General features: G+C 38.6%; 1 protein-coding gene and 1 long non-coding RNA gene across 5 annotated transcripts in view; one reads left to right on the forward strand and one right to left on the reverse strand.

Moving 5' to 3' along the window:
• The window catches only part of LOC308053506, a 193,996-nt gene that overhangs the window by 107,872 nt on the left and 67,716 nt on the right, over positions 1-18,408 (reverse strand). The gene's annotated exons all lie outside the window — the stretch shown is intronic.
• The window catches only part of SLC6A2 (solute carrier family 6 member 2), a 98,602-nt gene that overhangs the window by 48,650 nt on the left and 31,544 nt on the right, over positions 1-18,408 (forward strand). For all 4 annotated transcript variants that reach the window (XM_080364759.1, XM_080364760.1, XM_080364757.1 and 1 more), the window contains 3 exons: positions 11,116-11,254; positions 12,077-12,211; positions 16,710-16,813. In XM_080364759.1, the coding sequence (XP_080220885.1) occupies positions 11,116-11,254; positions 12,077-12,211; positions 16,710-16,813 (378 nt within the window). The remainder of the gene's footprint in view (positions 1-11,115; positions 11,255-12,076; positions 12,212-16,709; positions 16,814-18,408) is intronic.

Consider the following 18,408-nt stretch of genomic DNA (forward strand, 5'->3'; position numbering starts at 1 on the left):
ATCCTAAATTATTAACCAGATAGCTAATTGATCCTTCCTCAGTAATGCTGCGGATGAGTAAGAGTTTTTAAAGTAACAGCACCATGAAGACACTGGTTTCCAAATTCTAAGATTATGCTTACTTTCTTAAGCTTTGTACTGCTATCCAGCTGTGCAAGACATTAGCAATAACAGAAGCAATTATTTTTTGGGCAGTAGGTTTACTACGGCAGATTTCAGATTTTGAGTTTTTATCAGTTATATAGAGAAACAAGGAAATAGAGCAGTTAGTTTTATACTATATGGAAATCAAATTATACCACTCAGACTTCAGAGGGATACCTATGGAAACCCAGCACTAACCCAACAAGGTATGATAATTAGCATTAAAACAAGGATTGATGCCCGCTGTAAAAGTAGCATAGAAAGGGAGTGATTTTATTAGTGGAGGTGAAAATAGGTTCCATTATTCTACTTGGTACTACCAAGGCATACAGGACACCATCCAGTTTGGAGTATTTGAGGCCATGTTTTTAACCACAGTAACTAACGTAACAAGAACTTGCTGCTCTGTGTTACTGGGATGTACTTCACGTTACGGAAAACTTAGTAAGGATGCTAAATGTGCCCAAGCACTGAAGTCTTCAGCCCCAAGGCTACACGGGAAGTGGTAAAGCTTGAACTTGGTTCTCTAGGTTGTATATTTACATCAAGAACATAAGCAAACTTTTGCCTTCTGGTGGGCAGGCTGAACTGGAAGCAAGGAGACCAGAAACACCAAGCATCTATTTTGCTGTTGGAGAATGACAGAAAGGTACTTCCAAAACAGGCCACAAGCAGAAAGATGGTGTGTTTACCCTTAAGAGAAACAGACACTTCTCTTTGGGACATGGCTCCTCCACACAAAGCTGGCCTGAGCATGAGTTTAGAGTAGATTATTTCCTAAAACCATGCAGCTGCCAGAGCTGACTATCTCCACCAGTACAGGAATAAACTGTAGGAAGAGGTGGAAGTACTGTGCTGGGATAGTTCATCTAATACTTCAAGAAAGGCACCTCTAAGTTCAACAGAAATATGCTGATTCTCATCACTTACATTGAGTGAAAGAAGGGAAAACTTACTAAGAATTGAGGCCAAATCTTTCAGCTATCCAGTATTTGGCAGGGAGCGAAAGCAGGGACAAACCTCTAAGCCTCAGACTTGGAAGAAATCACTTCAAATTGCAATTTCCGTGCCAAGGCAGCGAAAGAAGGACTTTGACAAACATATTTGGCTTTTGTTTTCAAGCCTGAAGAGTTAGGCAGTAATTCAGCTAGAAGTGGCTCTACACTTAGGCTTTCTAGAGTGTTTTGTTTTATTGAGCCTAGTTTCAGTTGCTCAGGCTTAATTCAGGCCAAGGTGCCACTGACATCAATGGGGCAGTTGGTTACAAACAGCAAGGAACAGGACCTCTACAATACTTCATTACAGGTGGTTAAAATCAATTATAAAGTATCTGTACACTGCAAACTTAGCAAAGCGAGCACTCCAAATTCTGATAGCAACTGGTGCCCTTCTGCTAGTAATAGTCATAAGAGAAATCCAGTTAGGAATAAAACATGAATTCCACATTTCTTTGGAGGAACACATTAATTACTTTCCTCTTCAGTGGTTTGGAATTAAACATACAAAATGCAAAGGACCTTCTATCCTTTCAACATATGTTAAAATAATTCATTATAAACATTTTTTTTGGAAGAATGGAAGTGCACCACTGTAAAAAAGCTCCCCTAAACACTCCATATCACTCTTATTTAAATATTCTATCTGAATACAGGCATACTTTATATTTCTTCTCTCTGTTCTCATGTCTGGGAAAAGTTTGTTACCATCTTGCTTTCATTTACACTGACAATTAAAAAATACCAGTTTGGAGGAACAAAAGCACTATTCTTCTCACGAGATACTGTGCCTGTAAAAAATCATGATCTGTTGTAGGAACAAGTCCTGGCAATTTTTTAAACAAAACAACGAAATTGTCAACAAATGTATCAAGCTACGGCTATTTTCCTCTGATAGTACTTTTTCTCAGGGCTGTAATCCATTCTTTCTGCATAAGAAATAAAACACATTTTTACAGGGAATTTTTTGTGCCAGATTCAGTAAAGGAAATTCACAGAACTCACAAGTCTGCTCAGCTGTGAGTAATTGCCAAAAGCTACCTAAGAACAAGGAACAGAGACAGTGTTCAGTCACAGCAGTCTATGTCTATCATATTTACAAACATAAATTTATGAGGAGCCTGTGAACCAACAATATCCTGAAAAACTCTCATGCTGTACAGCAAAGGTCACTTTTATAGGCCCATAGGTTTGTGCTTTGGGGTACAAATCTTCACAGAAATACCAGCACAGACCAAAGGGTCCACATAGTCCAGCATCACATCAAACGGCGTGATCAATGCGATGTGCTCTAAAGGAGGAGGCACGAACCTATCCCTGTAAAACAACTGTGAAGCAACCTCTCCCAAAAGAGAGAAAACATGACTTCAAAAGTAAGCATAAGCAATTCTGCCTATAAATGTTTATAAAAACTGAATTAGAGAAGAAGAACTAATTAGAATGGATAGCCCTATATTCTGCTAATCACAATTGGTAAGAAAAGATTCTAAGCACATGCTAAACAATATCAGCATTTCTCAGTAATATACTTCTTTTCTGGACAAAAAACCTCCACTGAAAACATCTGAAGATTCTTTAAGAGGTTTCTTCATGTAACATTCATAACCTATAAACTGATTAGAGAGTTTGTAAGCAATGAGAAATTAAGAATCTCTCTAGACATCTAGACTTACTCATCTTTTGCACCTGAATTGAAAGAAAAGTTATCAGATGTCTCTGAGAGATTTGAAGTTGGGTAATAGTCATCTGTTTACCTTCATAGATATCACTCAAGCACAGACTAACAATAATTCTAGACAGGTTCTGTATCTTCACCCCTAGAAAATCCCCTGAATGTAACAGAACTCCTCCTCTGATTTCAGAGGGCTTAGAATCAGGTACATTATTAAATACTTCATGTGGGAAATTTCATGGCCACGTGGCTGAAGCAGCAGTAAACAAGCTGCTTTAGATATCAGTTCTATATGAACTGCACAGGCATATTTGGAAGTGTTTGGGTGCATTGCTTATACATCCATAGTCTGAGACTAACATTTATATGCATCTCTACACACTGTATATTTACTTTTTGACTGTTTTCACTTTTTTGGACTCAACTAAGTAACTCAATCTTTCTCTTTTTGACTCAGTGCACAGAAATTTCTGCTACAAGTCTTTATGTGCATAAAATAAAAACAGCTTTTCCCCAAATATTTACATGTGCAGCTTTGAAATTTACTTTTCACATATGTTCACGTCTTCACATTTGTTGACCATTTACTTACACAAAGAGAAAAGAGATTAAATGTGAGTACAGTGGAAGACAATACATATCAGTGTGTACACATGTTCTTAGGCTTGGACAGCTTTATGGAAACAATTCCTAAACCACAACACGCCCTTATGTAGCAAGTCCAGAAGACTGGAAGAATGACCACTTTGCCAACTTAAGGTTGCAGGGGGGGGTGTTATGAAATACTGTAAATGTCAGGAGTTGCACATCATGATGCATGTAACTGGCTTCTTCTGTGCTAACTTGTAGGAGAAATTCTAACTGCTTATCTTTACATACAGATTCCTATGTATTTTGGTAGTGGTACCAGGCTCTGAGCAATAATTATAGTACCTGAGGTCAGTGCTGCAGCACCTCCCCTATATTACCTTGTATGTGAAATACTGGCAAGAAGAAGCAGAGCCCTTCCCTGTGGAGCATCTCCACCTGCACATACTGCTCAAGGCAAAACCAATAAAGGTGTCACGTAACTAAACACCCATTTATATTCACCTGGTCCTCATCAAATGTTCTCTACAACATAGTACTGACATTGTATCACCAGTAGTGTTTTACATGCTGCTTCTTATAGGGGAAATGTTTGCTCATCCAAAGCTATCACATCTGAGCATTAATCCATGAAAAAGGTTACAAACCTAACCTCATTGTGTAAAGGACTCAGCATTACAACAAATGTCAAACCTAAAGTGAGCATTCATTTGTTTAAATGTGCCAGCGGTCCTCAGTTTTTGATGCATGGGCATTCCTGGAGTTGACTTTCTTCTGGCAACTTGTGTCTCTCCATGCAGCTCTCCTGAAATCAGTAAAGCCTCATGAAAGCTCAACAGCTTCTTTGGAGGGGCTGGGACTCTTCTTTCATGATCCTCCCATCTAGGGCAGTGCACAGCCCACTGAAAATGCTGACTGAAGAGCCATTCAACTTGCTGACCCAGGGCTAGGGCAGCTGGGAGCACTTGTGCTCTACCTGCTTTGCCAGGTATCCTCAAACAATAAACTTTTCTCAGGAGTTCAGTATTCATTAGATCTACGAAGGGGTGAAATTCAAGCATTTCCATTCTACCCGCAAATCTCAATATAATGGGTTTAGAAGCAGATTTTGAAAAACTCTTATTTTCAGAGCACTGTGCAGACTTGAATGTGCTGATGTGGCACGAATAGCAGGGGAGGTCAGAAATATTAAGTTAATAGGAGAATTAAACTGAGTAAAGAACTCGGTAAGTTCAGATAAACATTCTCAGTGAATGAAGAATTTAGTCCTAGTGGCCACATATAATTTCAGGATTATCATGATTCAAATTGTGCACCATCTCATTCAGTAAAAATAATAATTATATGCCACCCAGGGTGTCACTGGTAAATTATCTTTCTGGAAGTGATTCCAAAAAACCTACCTTTAAGTCTATTACACAGCTCAATTCTCCAACACAAGAGGGAGCTGAAATATCTTGAGTAACAGAAAAACCCAAACAAAGGGGTTGGCAAAAGACAATGCAGCATCCAACAGATTGGAGTGAGTACTTCCAGCTGAACCCAAGCTGGCTGCTGCAGAGCCCCTGGCATGTCTCTGAAGCATGCCCAGCACTCCAGGGTGGGGGAGAGTTCTGTAGTGCACACGTAGTACTGCGCGTCAGGTGGCTCAGCACCTGTCTTCTATGTTCTTGGCTGTAGGAGAGCACTCTCCTGTAGCCAGGCTGTCCTTCTGCACTGCAGTGATGCCATACTCCGAGCTCTTTACAAAGCACCTAGAGGCACCCAAGCGGCTCAGGCAGCAGCTGTATGTATGGCAGAGCTGGGTCTGAGCCAGGCTAAGCCTGTTGCAGTTGCTGACTTCATGTGGAGCCACGCTGCTGTCTCCACACTGCACCCCTAGCCCCAGAATTACAGTGAGGAGACATTGGTGTTCCATCTGCGTGGAGCCAGCTTGTCTGCAGGGGTTGTACCACAAGTTGGATGTAGACCTTGTGGGCACATGAAAACAGTACAGCTGAATTTAAGCAGTGCTGTACCTGAAGTAAAAATACCTGGAGCCTGGCAAACTGTGCAAAAACAACTCCATCCACACCTGCTTAATATAGATAGCCTAACCTTCCACAGATCAAAGAACCAACCATCTTAAACTCTAAAGGAAACTGTCAGCAACGAAAACTGAACTATGGTTGCCCAAATACATAACACAGGAGATGCATGTAGGACAGCCTTCTAACTGAGCACAATTGTAACGCTTCTAATTGCTTTCTAAACTGAGTACGTAAATTAGTTTCTATAGACTGCACACTGTATACGCTGACAGTCCTTTCAGCATCTTCAATTTTTTGCATTAAGTTTTAAATCATAAAAAACCTAGTCTAACTACCAGAATAGGGAATAGAGCCCAGGAGAGTAGGACTATATCTATTTGTATATTAGCTAATTTACTTATACTTACTTTATGCAAGCCATTTGGGTTTGATCCCATGAAAGTGACTAACTTCTAGAAGTACCTGGAAGTTCTTAGAAGTACTTCAGTTTTTAGAAGTACTTACTATGTTAACAAATACATTTGTTAGTTAACATATTAATATGCTGACAAGGTGATGACATTTTTGCGATCTGAAAAAATCTGATAACACATCTAAAAATTGTTTAGATGAATGACACCTTTCTATTGATCCCAAAATTTAGGCGAATAACTTTTGCCTTTAATAAAAAGAGAAAGAAAGAGCCTATAGAGTTGTGTAATCATGTTTGGATTGAAACCTAAAATTATAATTGATTTGGGATTCAAAAAAAGAGGCCTACTCCAACACCTTTAACTTGACTTGTCTGTACAAAACCTTCTAAAATACAATAATGTAAATCCACCTAGGGATGAATAATACAAAAGACTTCTTAGGAAGTCCTTAGAAAGAACCAGTCTGACAAAAAAGTCTAGGAGAATTCTACACAGAACTACAAGAATTCTTGCCTCCTGTTTCCTGGATATGGATTAAATGTTTTGGAGTGAACAAGATACAAAGTAATTTTCAGATCAGGACCCTTGGTGTTTCTTTTTCCTGTAGGTTGGTTCCCTGTTTATATTACCGCTTCCATAAAGAGTATGTTCTACATTGCTCAAAGCGGAGACAAAGCAAAGGTTTATAATAATCCTTATTTTATACAGATGGGAACACTAAAACAGAGATGAATTTATGGTTCCAACATTACCTATTATTAGGACTATGACTGGATCCTTCATTTACTGAGTCCCACTGGGCAGCTGCCCCCTGCCTTCTCAATAATTTGTTTTTAGTAGGGTTTCTGTGTGAATACCAAACAGCTGGGCTTCCTGTTGGCTCTTCGAGATCTGACACCAAATTAAAGAGGACCAAAGTGCTGCACGAAGACAAAACAGAAGACAGTGGTACCAGCAAACAAACCACTGTTCACTGATTTAAGCAGAGGTGAACTCATTTCCTTTAGCTGAATGCAGCGTGGAAGTAAGGCAAGAATTGGTGCCAGAGTTACTGGGTGACTAGGGGAATCTTCCCAGCAGAGAGCACAGGGAAGGAGAGAATAAGAAGAAATCTCCCAAAGAAAGAAACTGGAATCTCTGAATGCAGCTTCAATCTGAAATCCCTTCACATTCCTGCTCCTCTTGGAGACAGGCAAAAAGACTCCTGGGACTGACTTATATTTACAGTGATGTACAGTCTCAAAGTTGTTGCAAATGTAATTTACGCTCCCTTAAGTGGAAAGAAGTCTTAGCATAAATCAGGCTCCTTTGCACAAATCCCTGATTAAAAAAAGTGAATTTCTTATCTGTAGTATATGTTCTTTGATTCTTGGTGCTGTACTAACTAAATGTTGTTAGAACACTGACTAGGGTATCAGAGAGTTTAAATAATTTGTTACCTCCTCTTGTATTTGACTCAGCATAACATAATAGGTCCTTGTTCTACCTTCTGTCAGCTCCATCTGTTAATGTTTATTCTCAGTCTTTCCTCCATAATATTTTTGTCTCCTTTTTGCAGTTATTTCTCATCTACTTTCATTCTTTTCTCAATAACAACAATCTACAGGCAAAATACTAATTCTAGTTGTCTTACTTCCTCTGATTTTTCCTTTCACTTTGACTCAGAGTGCTGATTTATGACTTTGTTAGCAGAACTGGACAGAAGCTTTTACCGAAGATGTTCTCAGTAGCTTTGGACATAATTTAAAGAAGTTGACAGACAACAGAGGCTGATACTACTTGGTGCTCTATCTCCTCTGGTTCCTTGGCTTAGGGATTTGTGCCATTTTCTCTGTGACTGGTACATGTCTCTGGTACATTGGGAAATGGGACAATCCAGCAGCTAGTGAAGGCAATCTCAGTTCAGGAATGGATGCTGGCCACATTGCATTATTTTGATGTAATATCAAAAGGCTGAAAATTCAGGTGTTTTGACCTCAGAGCTTCCTGAACAGGGAATCTTGCAGGACCTCTTTGTGGCCAGTATAAGGGAAGTGACCGAGTATAATCTAAAGGAGCCAGTCAGGGATTTAAGAACTCAAACTGCCTTAACACAGACAGCCTAAAAGCAGCCTCAGCTGCTCCTGAAATAACTACTCCTTGGTGTGAAGTAAGAATAATCGTGGTATAATTGAGCTAAGTGGATTTTCTATAGCATCACTGATGTATGCCAACTTGTATGATGATGATAATTGCAAACTTATTTTCAAATTTGCCCTTCTCCAAAAAATGCCTGTTTTTCGAAGGACAAAAGGACATTATGGAGCTACATCCTTCAAACCAAGAAGGTTTAGTCTATCTAATCCTTTGGCTGCTGCTTCTCTCCTTTATCTCTTCAGACATCAACACATCTTAACCTAAATTGCAGTCTAGCAGTAGATCTTTCATACTTTATGGTGCCACTGGAACAGAAATGTAGCTTCTACTAGGTATACATTCATGAACTACTTCCCAGAAACCCTCAAAAAGGGCATCTTTCAGAAAGCTTCTATGACTTATCTTCAGAGGTCACAAAGAAAAACAAAAAAGAAAAAAGGAAAAGAAAGAAAAACCTGCCAGAATTACAGCTCAGAAACAGCAGCTGTCTATGAAGATTTCCTTGCCTAGCTGCCCAGTTACACAGCTGTTTTGACTGGTTACAAAAGTATGTTTCTCTTCCTATTTTATGATCCTTACCTTGATTAAGGGAACAGAACTCTTGGACTGGAGATTCTCCTGAAAATCCTAGGAATCCCACATTTCAAATGGCAGTTCTGGCAAGTGTTCCGAACAGTAAGACAGATTGCTAGCTGCTTCTTGGAAAGCAAACACACAAGGAAGCCGGCTTCTTTACAAATCCGGAAAAATATTTGGGCAAGAATAGCAAAAAGTTAAATGAGCACAAAGGCGGCAAGTTCAGATCCAGTTTTTCGGAGCAGACATCTACATATCATAATCCAAGGGACTTGCTTTACAACATCCAGCTCTGACAGCGATAGCAGTGTAACTGTGATAGCACAGACTGCCAACCCCCCACCCCCCACCCCAGGATCCTGGACAAATGTTCTGATGAGAAACCTGTGAAGCTTTTCCTGGCTATACTTATCACTGCCCAAGCTGATAAGTTTAGAATGGAATCAGGCATCTTTGCCCAGGAGCCACTTCGGTTGTGGATCCTCTGGGAAATTATACTTCATTAGCAGAAATACAAGTAGCTTTCATTCACACTCTAAGCAAAGGTAGAATGAGACCTATCTATTTATTTACATTTAGTTAAAGATAACATGTTTTTACATGAGATATCAAGAAATCTGCCTCTATGTTTCACTGTTTCCACAGGTAACAGCTATATTGTTATAGAGCTATATCGTTGTATAATAACTATTAAACTTACCTTATACTTTCTAAATAGGAACATTCTTGACTATATGCCACAAACACACGGTCACTACCCTTTTAATGCCTCACTTGTTATTAGCCTTACTGCAACAGAAGCAACTCAGTTGCTTAATTTAGGAGGATGCTTTCTACAAGTATCTTTTATCCAACCTGGGATCAATCATAGAAACAGCTCAAAAATACAGCATTTCTTATTAAACATGAGAAACTACAGAAGCAAAACTATTATAGTTCTTAGCTGATCATACCTTGATGTTTTAGGGACCAAAAGGAAATTGTATGCAACTCTCATATCAATAGAAGGATCATTCTAACGAGCCTTAAACTGTAGAAACATGCTGGGAAAATTAAGTAGTGCAGAGATTTGTTTTGGTTTTCCCCATTTAAGTTGACAGAGGTTTGCCTGATATGGGAACCTATTCAACTATCTCACTCATCTCTGACTTGATAAGTGCTTAAGTTAATTCTGAAGCACCACTTATCTGCTAAGAGATTGTACAGGGACAGCCAATGGGGCTGGAATTAGACACCTCAGGCTTCAGTCTCTACGTGTCTGCAGCCATGCAGAGCAGAACACTCAGTATTTCAGTTTCTCAAAAATGTAGTTATCTTCACAAAGCATGTCAAGGTCCTACACTGAAAACAGCTTCTTTGATTGGATTTGTTTGTACTATCATGGTGCTAAAAGAAACCAACAGAGATCAACTTTCTGTTTTACCCAAGCAGTGCATAGTAAATAAAAGTTGACAGAGAAAGGGGAGGAGGCAAGGAAGGTCGTGACCATTTTATCTGGATGGGCACTGAAACACTAACAAACTGAATCCCTGAGCCAGCATCCTGTAGATCCATATCAGAACCAGTAGTTATCAGCAATTTAGCTCTAGTGCAGGGCTCTAGCCACTGTGCCATTCCTCTTTGCAAATACAGCTTTCAGTAAAGCAAAATATTTCTGCATTTTTTAGATTTGTAAAAGGAGCAAGAGACACTTGAACAGCATAGAACTGAGTTAAAGGATGGGAGATCCACTATAACATCTCTCCCATATCCCTATGCCTGTTGCACACAATGTGTTCTGACAACTCTAATTGTAAATATTACCAGTTATGAGGAAAAACACTCTTTTCTACACTTGCAGTTCATTTCACTGTATAGATCTCTAAAAGAATTAGCCTTCCCTGGTAAGCAACAGAATTTCCTCTGCTATCACTCCACTGTCTCTGTAAACAACACAGAGCACTATATCTAATTTAAATTTACCAACTGTTACTTTTCCTATCCAACCACTTCTTTGTAGCCTCACAATAGCCCGTTGAAAAAGAAATTGAAAGTAACTTTGGAAGTGCTCAAGTTGCAAGAAGCCAACTGTTTGCTTATCTAGAATCACAAAATAATTCAGATTGAAAGAGGTCTCTGAAGGTCATCTCATACAACTCTTTACCCAAAAGCAAGGCTAACTGCAAAAGTAAATCAGTCTGCTCAAGGCCTTTACGGGCCAAGTTTTAAGACGTGCAAGGATGGAGATTATGCTGCCTCTCTGGGCATCTATTCAGCATTGAAACAAGAATCAGTGAATGACACTTCCAAAATCCCCAAATACTGCCTGTGAAGGAGGGAGTGCTATCATTATGGCACTATGGTGCTACAACAGATGCTGATGGGCCAGCGAGACGATAAAGTCATTGTGGGAAGAAGTGCAGTACACGGCTTCACAGAACAGTTTTCACTAACTACTAGCGAGACCAGTAGGGCAACTACTACTGCAGTGCAGTATCCATTTCTGCTGTCCACAGGATGAGATATGTAAAAGCCTTTTCCCCCCAGTGACTTCGCTTTGTTTCTGTGTATGTGGTATGTAGGCGAGGAGTTCTGCACCTGCACGAAAGCCGTGGAATCCATGACCTTGGCTTGCCTCGCTGGCAACTTTCCCTCTGCCTCTTGGTGGTGGTAATCATTCTTTTCTTTAGTCTGTGGAAAGGCGTGAAGACTTCAGGAAAGGTAGAGCTAATATTGTCCTTCTATCTCAACTACATTCTTTGTCTCCTTTAAGAATTCTCCTAATTTTAGAAAGCAAGAGGCTAAATCACTGCTTCTGAAGGATCCTCAGGGAGCAAACCATGTGAGAGGCCTTCATATATGTAGGGTGGAGATACACAATCCTGACTCAGTCTTTATTTTATTTTATTTACAAGTTTTGCTTGTGTAATGTTCCCACTGGAAGTTTTATTAGCATATTCTTTTCAATTCAACGTCAGTGGTCTCATCCAGAAAGTATTTTGAAAGACTTCAAGTTATCTTAAACGTGCCTCCTATTCTCAGCCAAATGTACTAATGTTTCAATGGTTTAAGATGCTTTGTTTTTATTATATAAAATGCCACAACAAGAGAAATACCTGATGAAAGTAATTTGAAATTACTCTTTGACATCCGTCAGAAAACACCTCAAAAGAAATTCTAAGGTTGGATACACCAGAGAGCTTTTTGTACATTTTCATGAAAGTATCACTTAACATCAGGCAATAAGTGCACTTGTTTAACAAATTAATATATAGCTGATCAGCTAATTAGCAGTCTAACACACACTGGTAATGTATAAGCACTCTGAGTCTTCTGTTTGTCCAAACTGTCTCCTACTGGTACCTGTAAACATACATACATACAGACTCATGATACATAACAGCATTTTCCCCCAAGACATCCTATAAAGAGCTTCTTCATTGAAGTGAATGGACAAACCTAAGAAAGCGCCAGCTGTAGCTGTGTTTTTCTTAAATCGCGTGTTAACAGTTGATTAATCTTTGGGATCTCTGTTGTCTGCAGGTTGTTTGGATAACAGCCACATTGCCTTATGTTGTATTATTTGTCTTGTTAATACATGGAATAACCTTGCCTGGTGCATACAATGGAATAAATGCATACCTGCACATAGATTTCAGAAGATTAAAAGAAGCCACAGTAAGTGTATTCTTCTGCTCTTATTCCCTTGTTATTATTAAACCTGTTGCCCCTGCTATTAAAAAACTGAAAATATTAGAGCTAATTTCTGAAATTTATAGCCACACTTCTGCTTTTGCATAAGCACTAGTCCACTGTCCCTGATAGTCTACCTTTCCAACACTCTCCATAACGGGACTATCTCAGCCTCAACCCAAACTCTTCTGATCACAAAACACCTGTATGAGGGCAGTTTCAGGTGTGGCAGTCCCTTAAGAAAGTCCACGCTTTGACTGTACATGCCATAAATTGCACTATCCCTTATACATGAAAACTGAGTCATGGAAAAAAATTAGTTCTCAAGAAGCTAAGAATTTCCTCAAGAAGAAAATCCTGCTTTTTGAATCACTAGGTTAAATGTTAACCTAGTAAACAAAAATCCTGGCCTATGTAAACCTTGCTAAACATCCTAAGTCAGGACAAACTCACGTAATCAAATCATGGTCCTTCATACAAAAGAGATTTTCCACAGTACTGTATTGCAAATAAGCAAATTCTTATCTTACTATTCAAAGTAACGCCCATTTCACTGTATCATTTAACAACATTGCAAGGCATCCTCATTAAATATTGCCAAACCAGTCAATTTGTTGAGTACCCTGGAACCAAGAAACAGTTCATCCTTGGTAAAGCAAGATCTACGAGTATAGTTACTAACTCATGAAATTACCAGCATTTCAGACCTACAAAGAACAACGATCTGGTGACCACAGAGACCTTACTGCTGTGCTATTCTAAAAATATCGTAAATCATTTATAAGGCAGTGGTAACTCTGTGGATGTGTCAAGAGGCCATCCAGATGTTTACAAAATGAAAAAGCGAGCACATAGTTCTACCAGAGGGAAATGAACTGTACTGAAAACTTGCTGCTTTCAGAAATGTCTGTAGTTTGTACATACTTGCACTGTATATTTTCTGTGCAACCTAACTTGATTTTTCCTGAATAATTAAAGTTGTGTGTTAAAAGTGAGTGTTAGAATACAGACCTATTTGACACACTTCTAGCAAAACAATCCTTCCTTGCTTTTGTAATACTAAATTTGGGAACTGGCATTTCTTCAACAACAGAAGTTATCACCAGAACCCGGACCCCATCTCACTCTATTTTGGAACAGTCAAACTGACCTTCAGATACGGGACTTTCATTCACCTTTGTCACCAAGGCAGTAGCCACCTCAGTAGCTCACATTTATGCATGCACATAAGTACAAAGATACAAGGATGAACAAAGGAGGTGCTTAAATTTTTCTTATGTATTTTAAGTGCTGTTTGGGAAAAAACATCACAAGTTCAACTAGATGCCTCTGGAGCTGTGCCAGCTTGCATCGGCTCAGAATCTAGGCCTCCATAATCATAGCTGCCTTCTGCTTTTGGAAAGATATTCTGTGTGCTGCTCTTTCTTGGCTTAATACTGCTGCAGCTGCTATGATGACCCTAAAGGTATTTTTTTCTAAGACTAAATTTTTCAGACCACAGGAAAGAGTTGATCTAGAATAATAAAAGACCAAAGATCAGTTATAAGGAGAATTTTCACAAACTGCTTTGCCACACCAGCCTTTCTCCTGCTCAGAGACTGGGATACCTGCTGCTGCTATAGGCTTGTGTGTTTAATCTTTGTCCTCAGGCTCCAAAGAATAGACTCCTGCTGCAGTTCTCTGTCAATGTAGCCCTGAATCTTTCTGATATATGATTATTTTTTTCCTCCCAAAGTATCTAACAAAGAAACATCGTAAGTCGCCAGCAGTAATGACCTACAGAGGGCTCTGCCAATGCTCTTCTAAAAGACCTTAGAGCGTCCTGATCAGTGCCAAGGTCTACCTCATTTTATAGGGCCACATACTGCACAGCAAGCCCTGAGACACCTCAGTTTTTAGGGATATTGAATCCACAAAGGCTGCCTCTACAAAAAGAGGAGAAAGATATTTACCTGAGGACCTCTTAACTAGACCAATGCTAGCTATGTTGCTTGCTGAAAGTCCAGCAGCTACAAACCCACAATACTCACCTCCACTGCACAAATCAATACACTAAACATCTGTGTGAAACAGCAGCTACCTTTCTGTTCTGCTAAAGGAATCAATGTTAAATACAGAGTTAAATAAGACATGAGGAAGACACTTGCCTTTTCATACACCTTAAGACATTTCCTGAAGATTATACAACATCTGGGTGTGCACACAATGTTTCCTCTCCATACAGCAGAGTAATTCTTTAAATTTAAATTAAATTCTTTAAATTTAATCTTTAAATACACAAGACAGAATATGCAGACAAGTTATAATGGCATAAAGAACTACGAAGAAAGATGAAAAGATTGATGACTGCCTCCTGTAAAATATTTCTATTTTTTTTCATTTTTAATGCACATAAAAACATCCTACCATAAAATATATTAGACTATGCATCAATCAGAAGCCATTCAGCTGAAGTGAACAGAGAACATGAGTGTGAACTGCAGAAGAACCAGCCCTACTATCTGTTTCACATCCTCCTTTGTTATAACAAAGAAACTGTTTTGCATTTAATCGTAGTTCTAAAGGATTTTCTGGTTTCTGCTCTTTTTTCCCTTCACCTTGATCTTCTCAATTTCTTTCCTGATCAGCTACTATGAGCCAAGACCCTTACTCAGCAGATCCTTAAACATATGCGTAACTCCTTTGGTAGGCAGCAGGTGCTAACCTCTTACTTGAATCAATAGCACTTAAGCACATGCTTAACCGTGCTTGAATATTAAGAAAGGGGAAGTATAACGAGTACAACTCCACTGGCAAGACACAAAAGAGCTAGGGAACCACTAAAACCAAGTGCCTTATGGTGGCAGCATTCAGATCTAGTTATAGTTTAAGTAAAAATTATTTTGAAAAATCTCAGGAACTTTGTTAACACCACAAGTTATGGGAAGTTTTAAAAAACAAGAAAAATTATAGAAGGCTTTGCATCCCTTCTCCTACATTCTTATCCACATAAACACTTTTCAGAGAGTACAACCCTGGTTTGAGCTCAAAGTTTGTGTGGAGATAGAACATTAAGATGTAACTGGGTATATAAAAGGAATGAGGAAGGAATTAATTTTACAGAATTGTTTTGCTAGTTAGTAAAAGAAATTCATGATATATAAAAACCTTGTATTAACTGCATACTGAGAAAAATCATATCCACCTACCCACTAGTTTGCAGTAAACACATCATAGATTGTTCTTCATATTGTCCTTCCAGTAATTAACTCTCAACAGTTCATAAAATTTTCCCTACAAATCGAGAGTTCAATAAATGGCTCACAGGCTTCAGCAGGCAGTAGCTGAAAGCATCTATCATTTATGTTGAGAAAAACATAGATCACTAGCATAAGTCCTTTCATATATCATGTTAGGATGGGATAAGGCAATCTCTTTCTTTCCACTGGGCCAAATGTGAAAGCTTAGCATTAGAATCCCAATGCAGATGGAACTGCTAAGTTGCTTAGATCTGTTAAAAAGCCACTGCTGAATACATTGGATCTGATTTTGTAGAGATGGAGGGAGATGAAATTCAGAGCTTTTTGTAGTCTTGTGCACTTGGCAGATTTAGTCAAACATTGAAGATCTCATTTTGAGAAATGTTGAGTATAATTCACTCCATTGACTTCCCTATCCTTGTTGAAGATGCTTGTTTAAATATCTCTGCGTAACAACTAAGTGAAACCATCATTAACTAGGGTAGGCTATTTTTAGGCTTCTGATTCAGGAGACCAGCACTGTGGCATTGTTCCCAACTCTGTCTGCACATCTTGAGTGGATGTTGGACTGGAGGGTCACTTTAGAAAATGTTATAGCATTAAAAACATGTTTTCTTTAGTGGACAATTCTTAAAAGTACCTAGCTGCATCTAAACTGAAATTTGATTACTATCACAGGAGTAACTCCATCGTCAACTAAGTGGGAAAGGTGATAGATAACCTGCATGGTTCTGCTCACAGCATGTCAGGCTTCAGCTTCTGAAACAAGAAAGCATCATATAAAGTGTACTAATGGTCCCATGAAGAAAGCTCTCTTATGGGAAAGAAAATGTCCTGTAACTCTTGACCCATTAACTATTTTTAGTTTTCTTGTTGTACATTCCAGACTAACTTGGAACAAAAACTGTTGGAAGTGTATTTCTGTCACCCAGAAGAAAAATAATGTAATCATTTCAGTACTCAGTAAAAGCTCAGAAGTACAGATCCAACTGGTACACCCCACCGTAGTAGCAGTGTGCAGGCACTGAGAACCTGCCCTGCTGCTTTGGCCCTTACCATTTCACATTAAGCCATTCCAGACCATGACCGTCACATGGAGCACATCTCATGGGCGCTAAGCAGCACTCCCATAAGCTTGAATGCTGATCATTTTTCCAAAACCAGCTGTCTTGTACACTTCTTGTATTTCCCTGATGTATCTTTTGGTTCAAACTGACACTGACAATGTTGGTGTCATTATGCAGGTATGGATTGATGCAGCTACTCAGATATTTTACTCCTTAGGAGCCGGGTTTGGCGTTTTAATTGCATTTGCCAGTTACAATAAGTTTGACAACAACTGTTACAGGTAAGAATGCGTATTCTTTCATTATTATTTCTGAATGATACTATTTTACTCTTAACTGCAGCTGGCATAAGTACTAAGCTTTCTTTTTATCTTCAGTTATTTTTTAATGATGGTCAGTCTCATGTAGACATAGCAACCAACCCAAATCTTGAAACACTGTCTTCCTTACTAAAATTTTAGTAACAGGAACCTGCCAAGATATCTGCTGTACAGCAAAACAGAATGGGATTAGGTTTAACTTTAGGCAGCTGTGTAAACTGTGCTTGTATTTGCCTTTCAAAAGTACCATTAAGTGCAACAGTGAACATAGGATGAAATCTTACTGCTCCAGGAACTAAAAGCAGAAGGATTCTAGTTTCCAGAAGTGTTTCTGTGCTTTGGGATTGTATTTCTGATATTTTATCTTGAGCTCCACTTTAGGAACGCACTTTAAATCAAGTCAGTTTGTGTTTTGCTGAACCACCACCGTGGAAATTCAACCACAACTGCTCTGCACCTTCGGATAACTTCCAACATTTAAAGGTCTTGTTGACATTCCATTTGGAATGAAAACAAGCATCACTTTAAATTTTCCCATGAAATATAAATTCAGAAAGTACATGTATTAGAAATACATTGTAAACTGGAAGATGGCAAAAAAAGATGTTAAAGTGAAAAGGTACAAGAAAATATATAGATTTGAACTACCTTGAACAGAATGAAAGTCAAAATCATGGAATACTTCCACTGACTTCTGAGAGCTTTAGGTTACCAGCTGATTATTTGCAGTAGGTAATATCACCAGGTTTGAGAACCCTTCAGTTAAAACGCTAGCCACAGCAGTTTTCCAAAATAATGTTTCTCATCTTCTGCAAATAATTTTGCATTAGTCTCATAGCAGCTCCCTATATAATTGGCTTTATTCTGTATTCTAATTTTGGTCTGAAATGGAAAAAATCCTCTTGAAACTAAGAAAACACCACAGACTATATGTGAAATCATATTATTTAGTTCTTAGCTTAATGTATTTGTTCAGTCTTGCTTCATAAACCTTGCCTTCCCTGTAAGAGTAATCTGTGCTTTCATTAAATGCTGTGCGTTAGAACTAAATACTTAGTTCTAACCATAAAAGCAAGCTTCAATTCAGTAGCATTTACAATACTTACAAATATCCTTCTGTTAGTCAAATAACTCCATAATGTCCTGACATATTTTGTTCAAAAGGCTTTTTTAAAACAGAAGAAACTGAAAATATTACTGTTTCCAAATGAAGGACAGGATGCAGCACTATACTGTCCCACCTATCCTTCAACACACCTTCCTTGAGAGGAAGTGTCAGTGATGTAAGGTAGGGTAATAATACTGAAAATCAAGACCAGAAAATATTAAAATCTGTACTTGAATTGTGATCTAGTTTTAGATGCAAAATAATGAGAGCTATTTCAGATCAGTTTATAATGAGATAAGCATCACATAATCCAGTTATTGACTAAGCAAAATGAAGCATTAGTCACTTGCATAAGAATGTTTTTGAATTGTCGGATACAAGAAATACTGTTGCATCTTATCAGTGACAAATACCTAGGAATATTCCTCTTTAATAACAGAAAAGACTT

This window comes from Falco punctatus, assembly GCF_963210335.1.
Source record: "Falco punctatus genome assembly, chromosome: 14".
Classification (NCBI taxonomy): Eukaryota; Metazoa; Chordata; class Aves; order Falconiformes; family Falconidae; genus Falco; species Falco punctatus.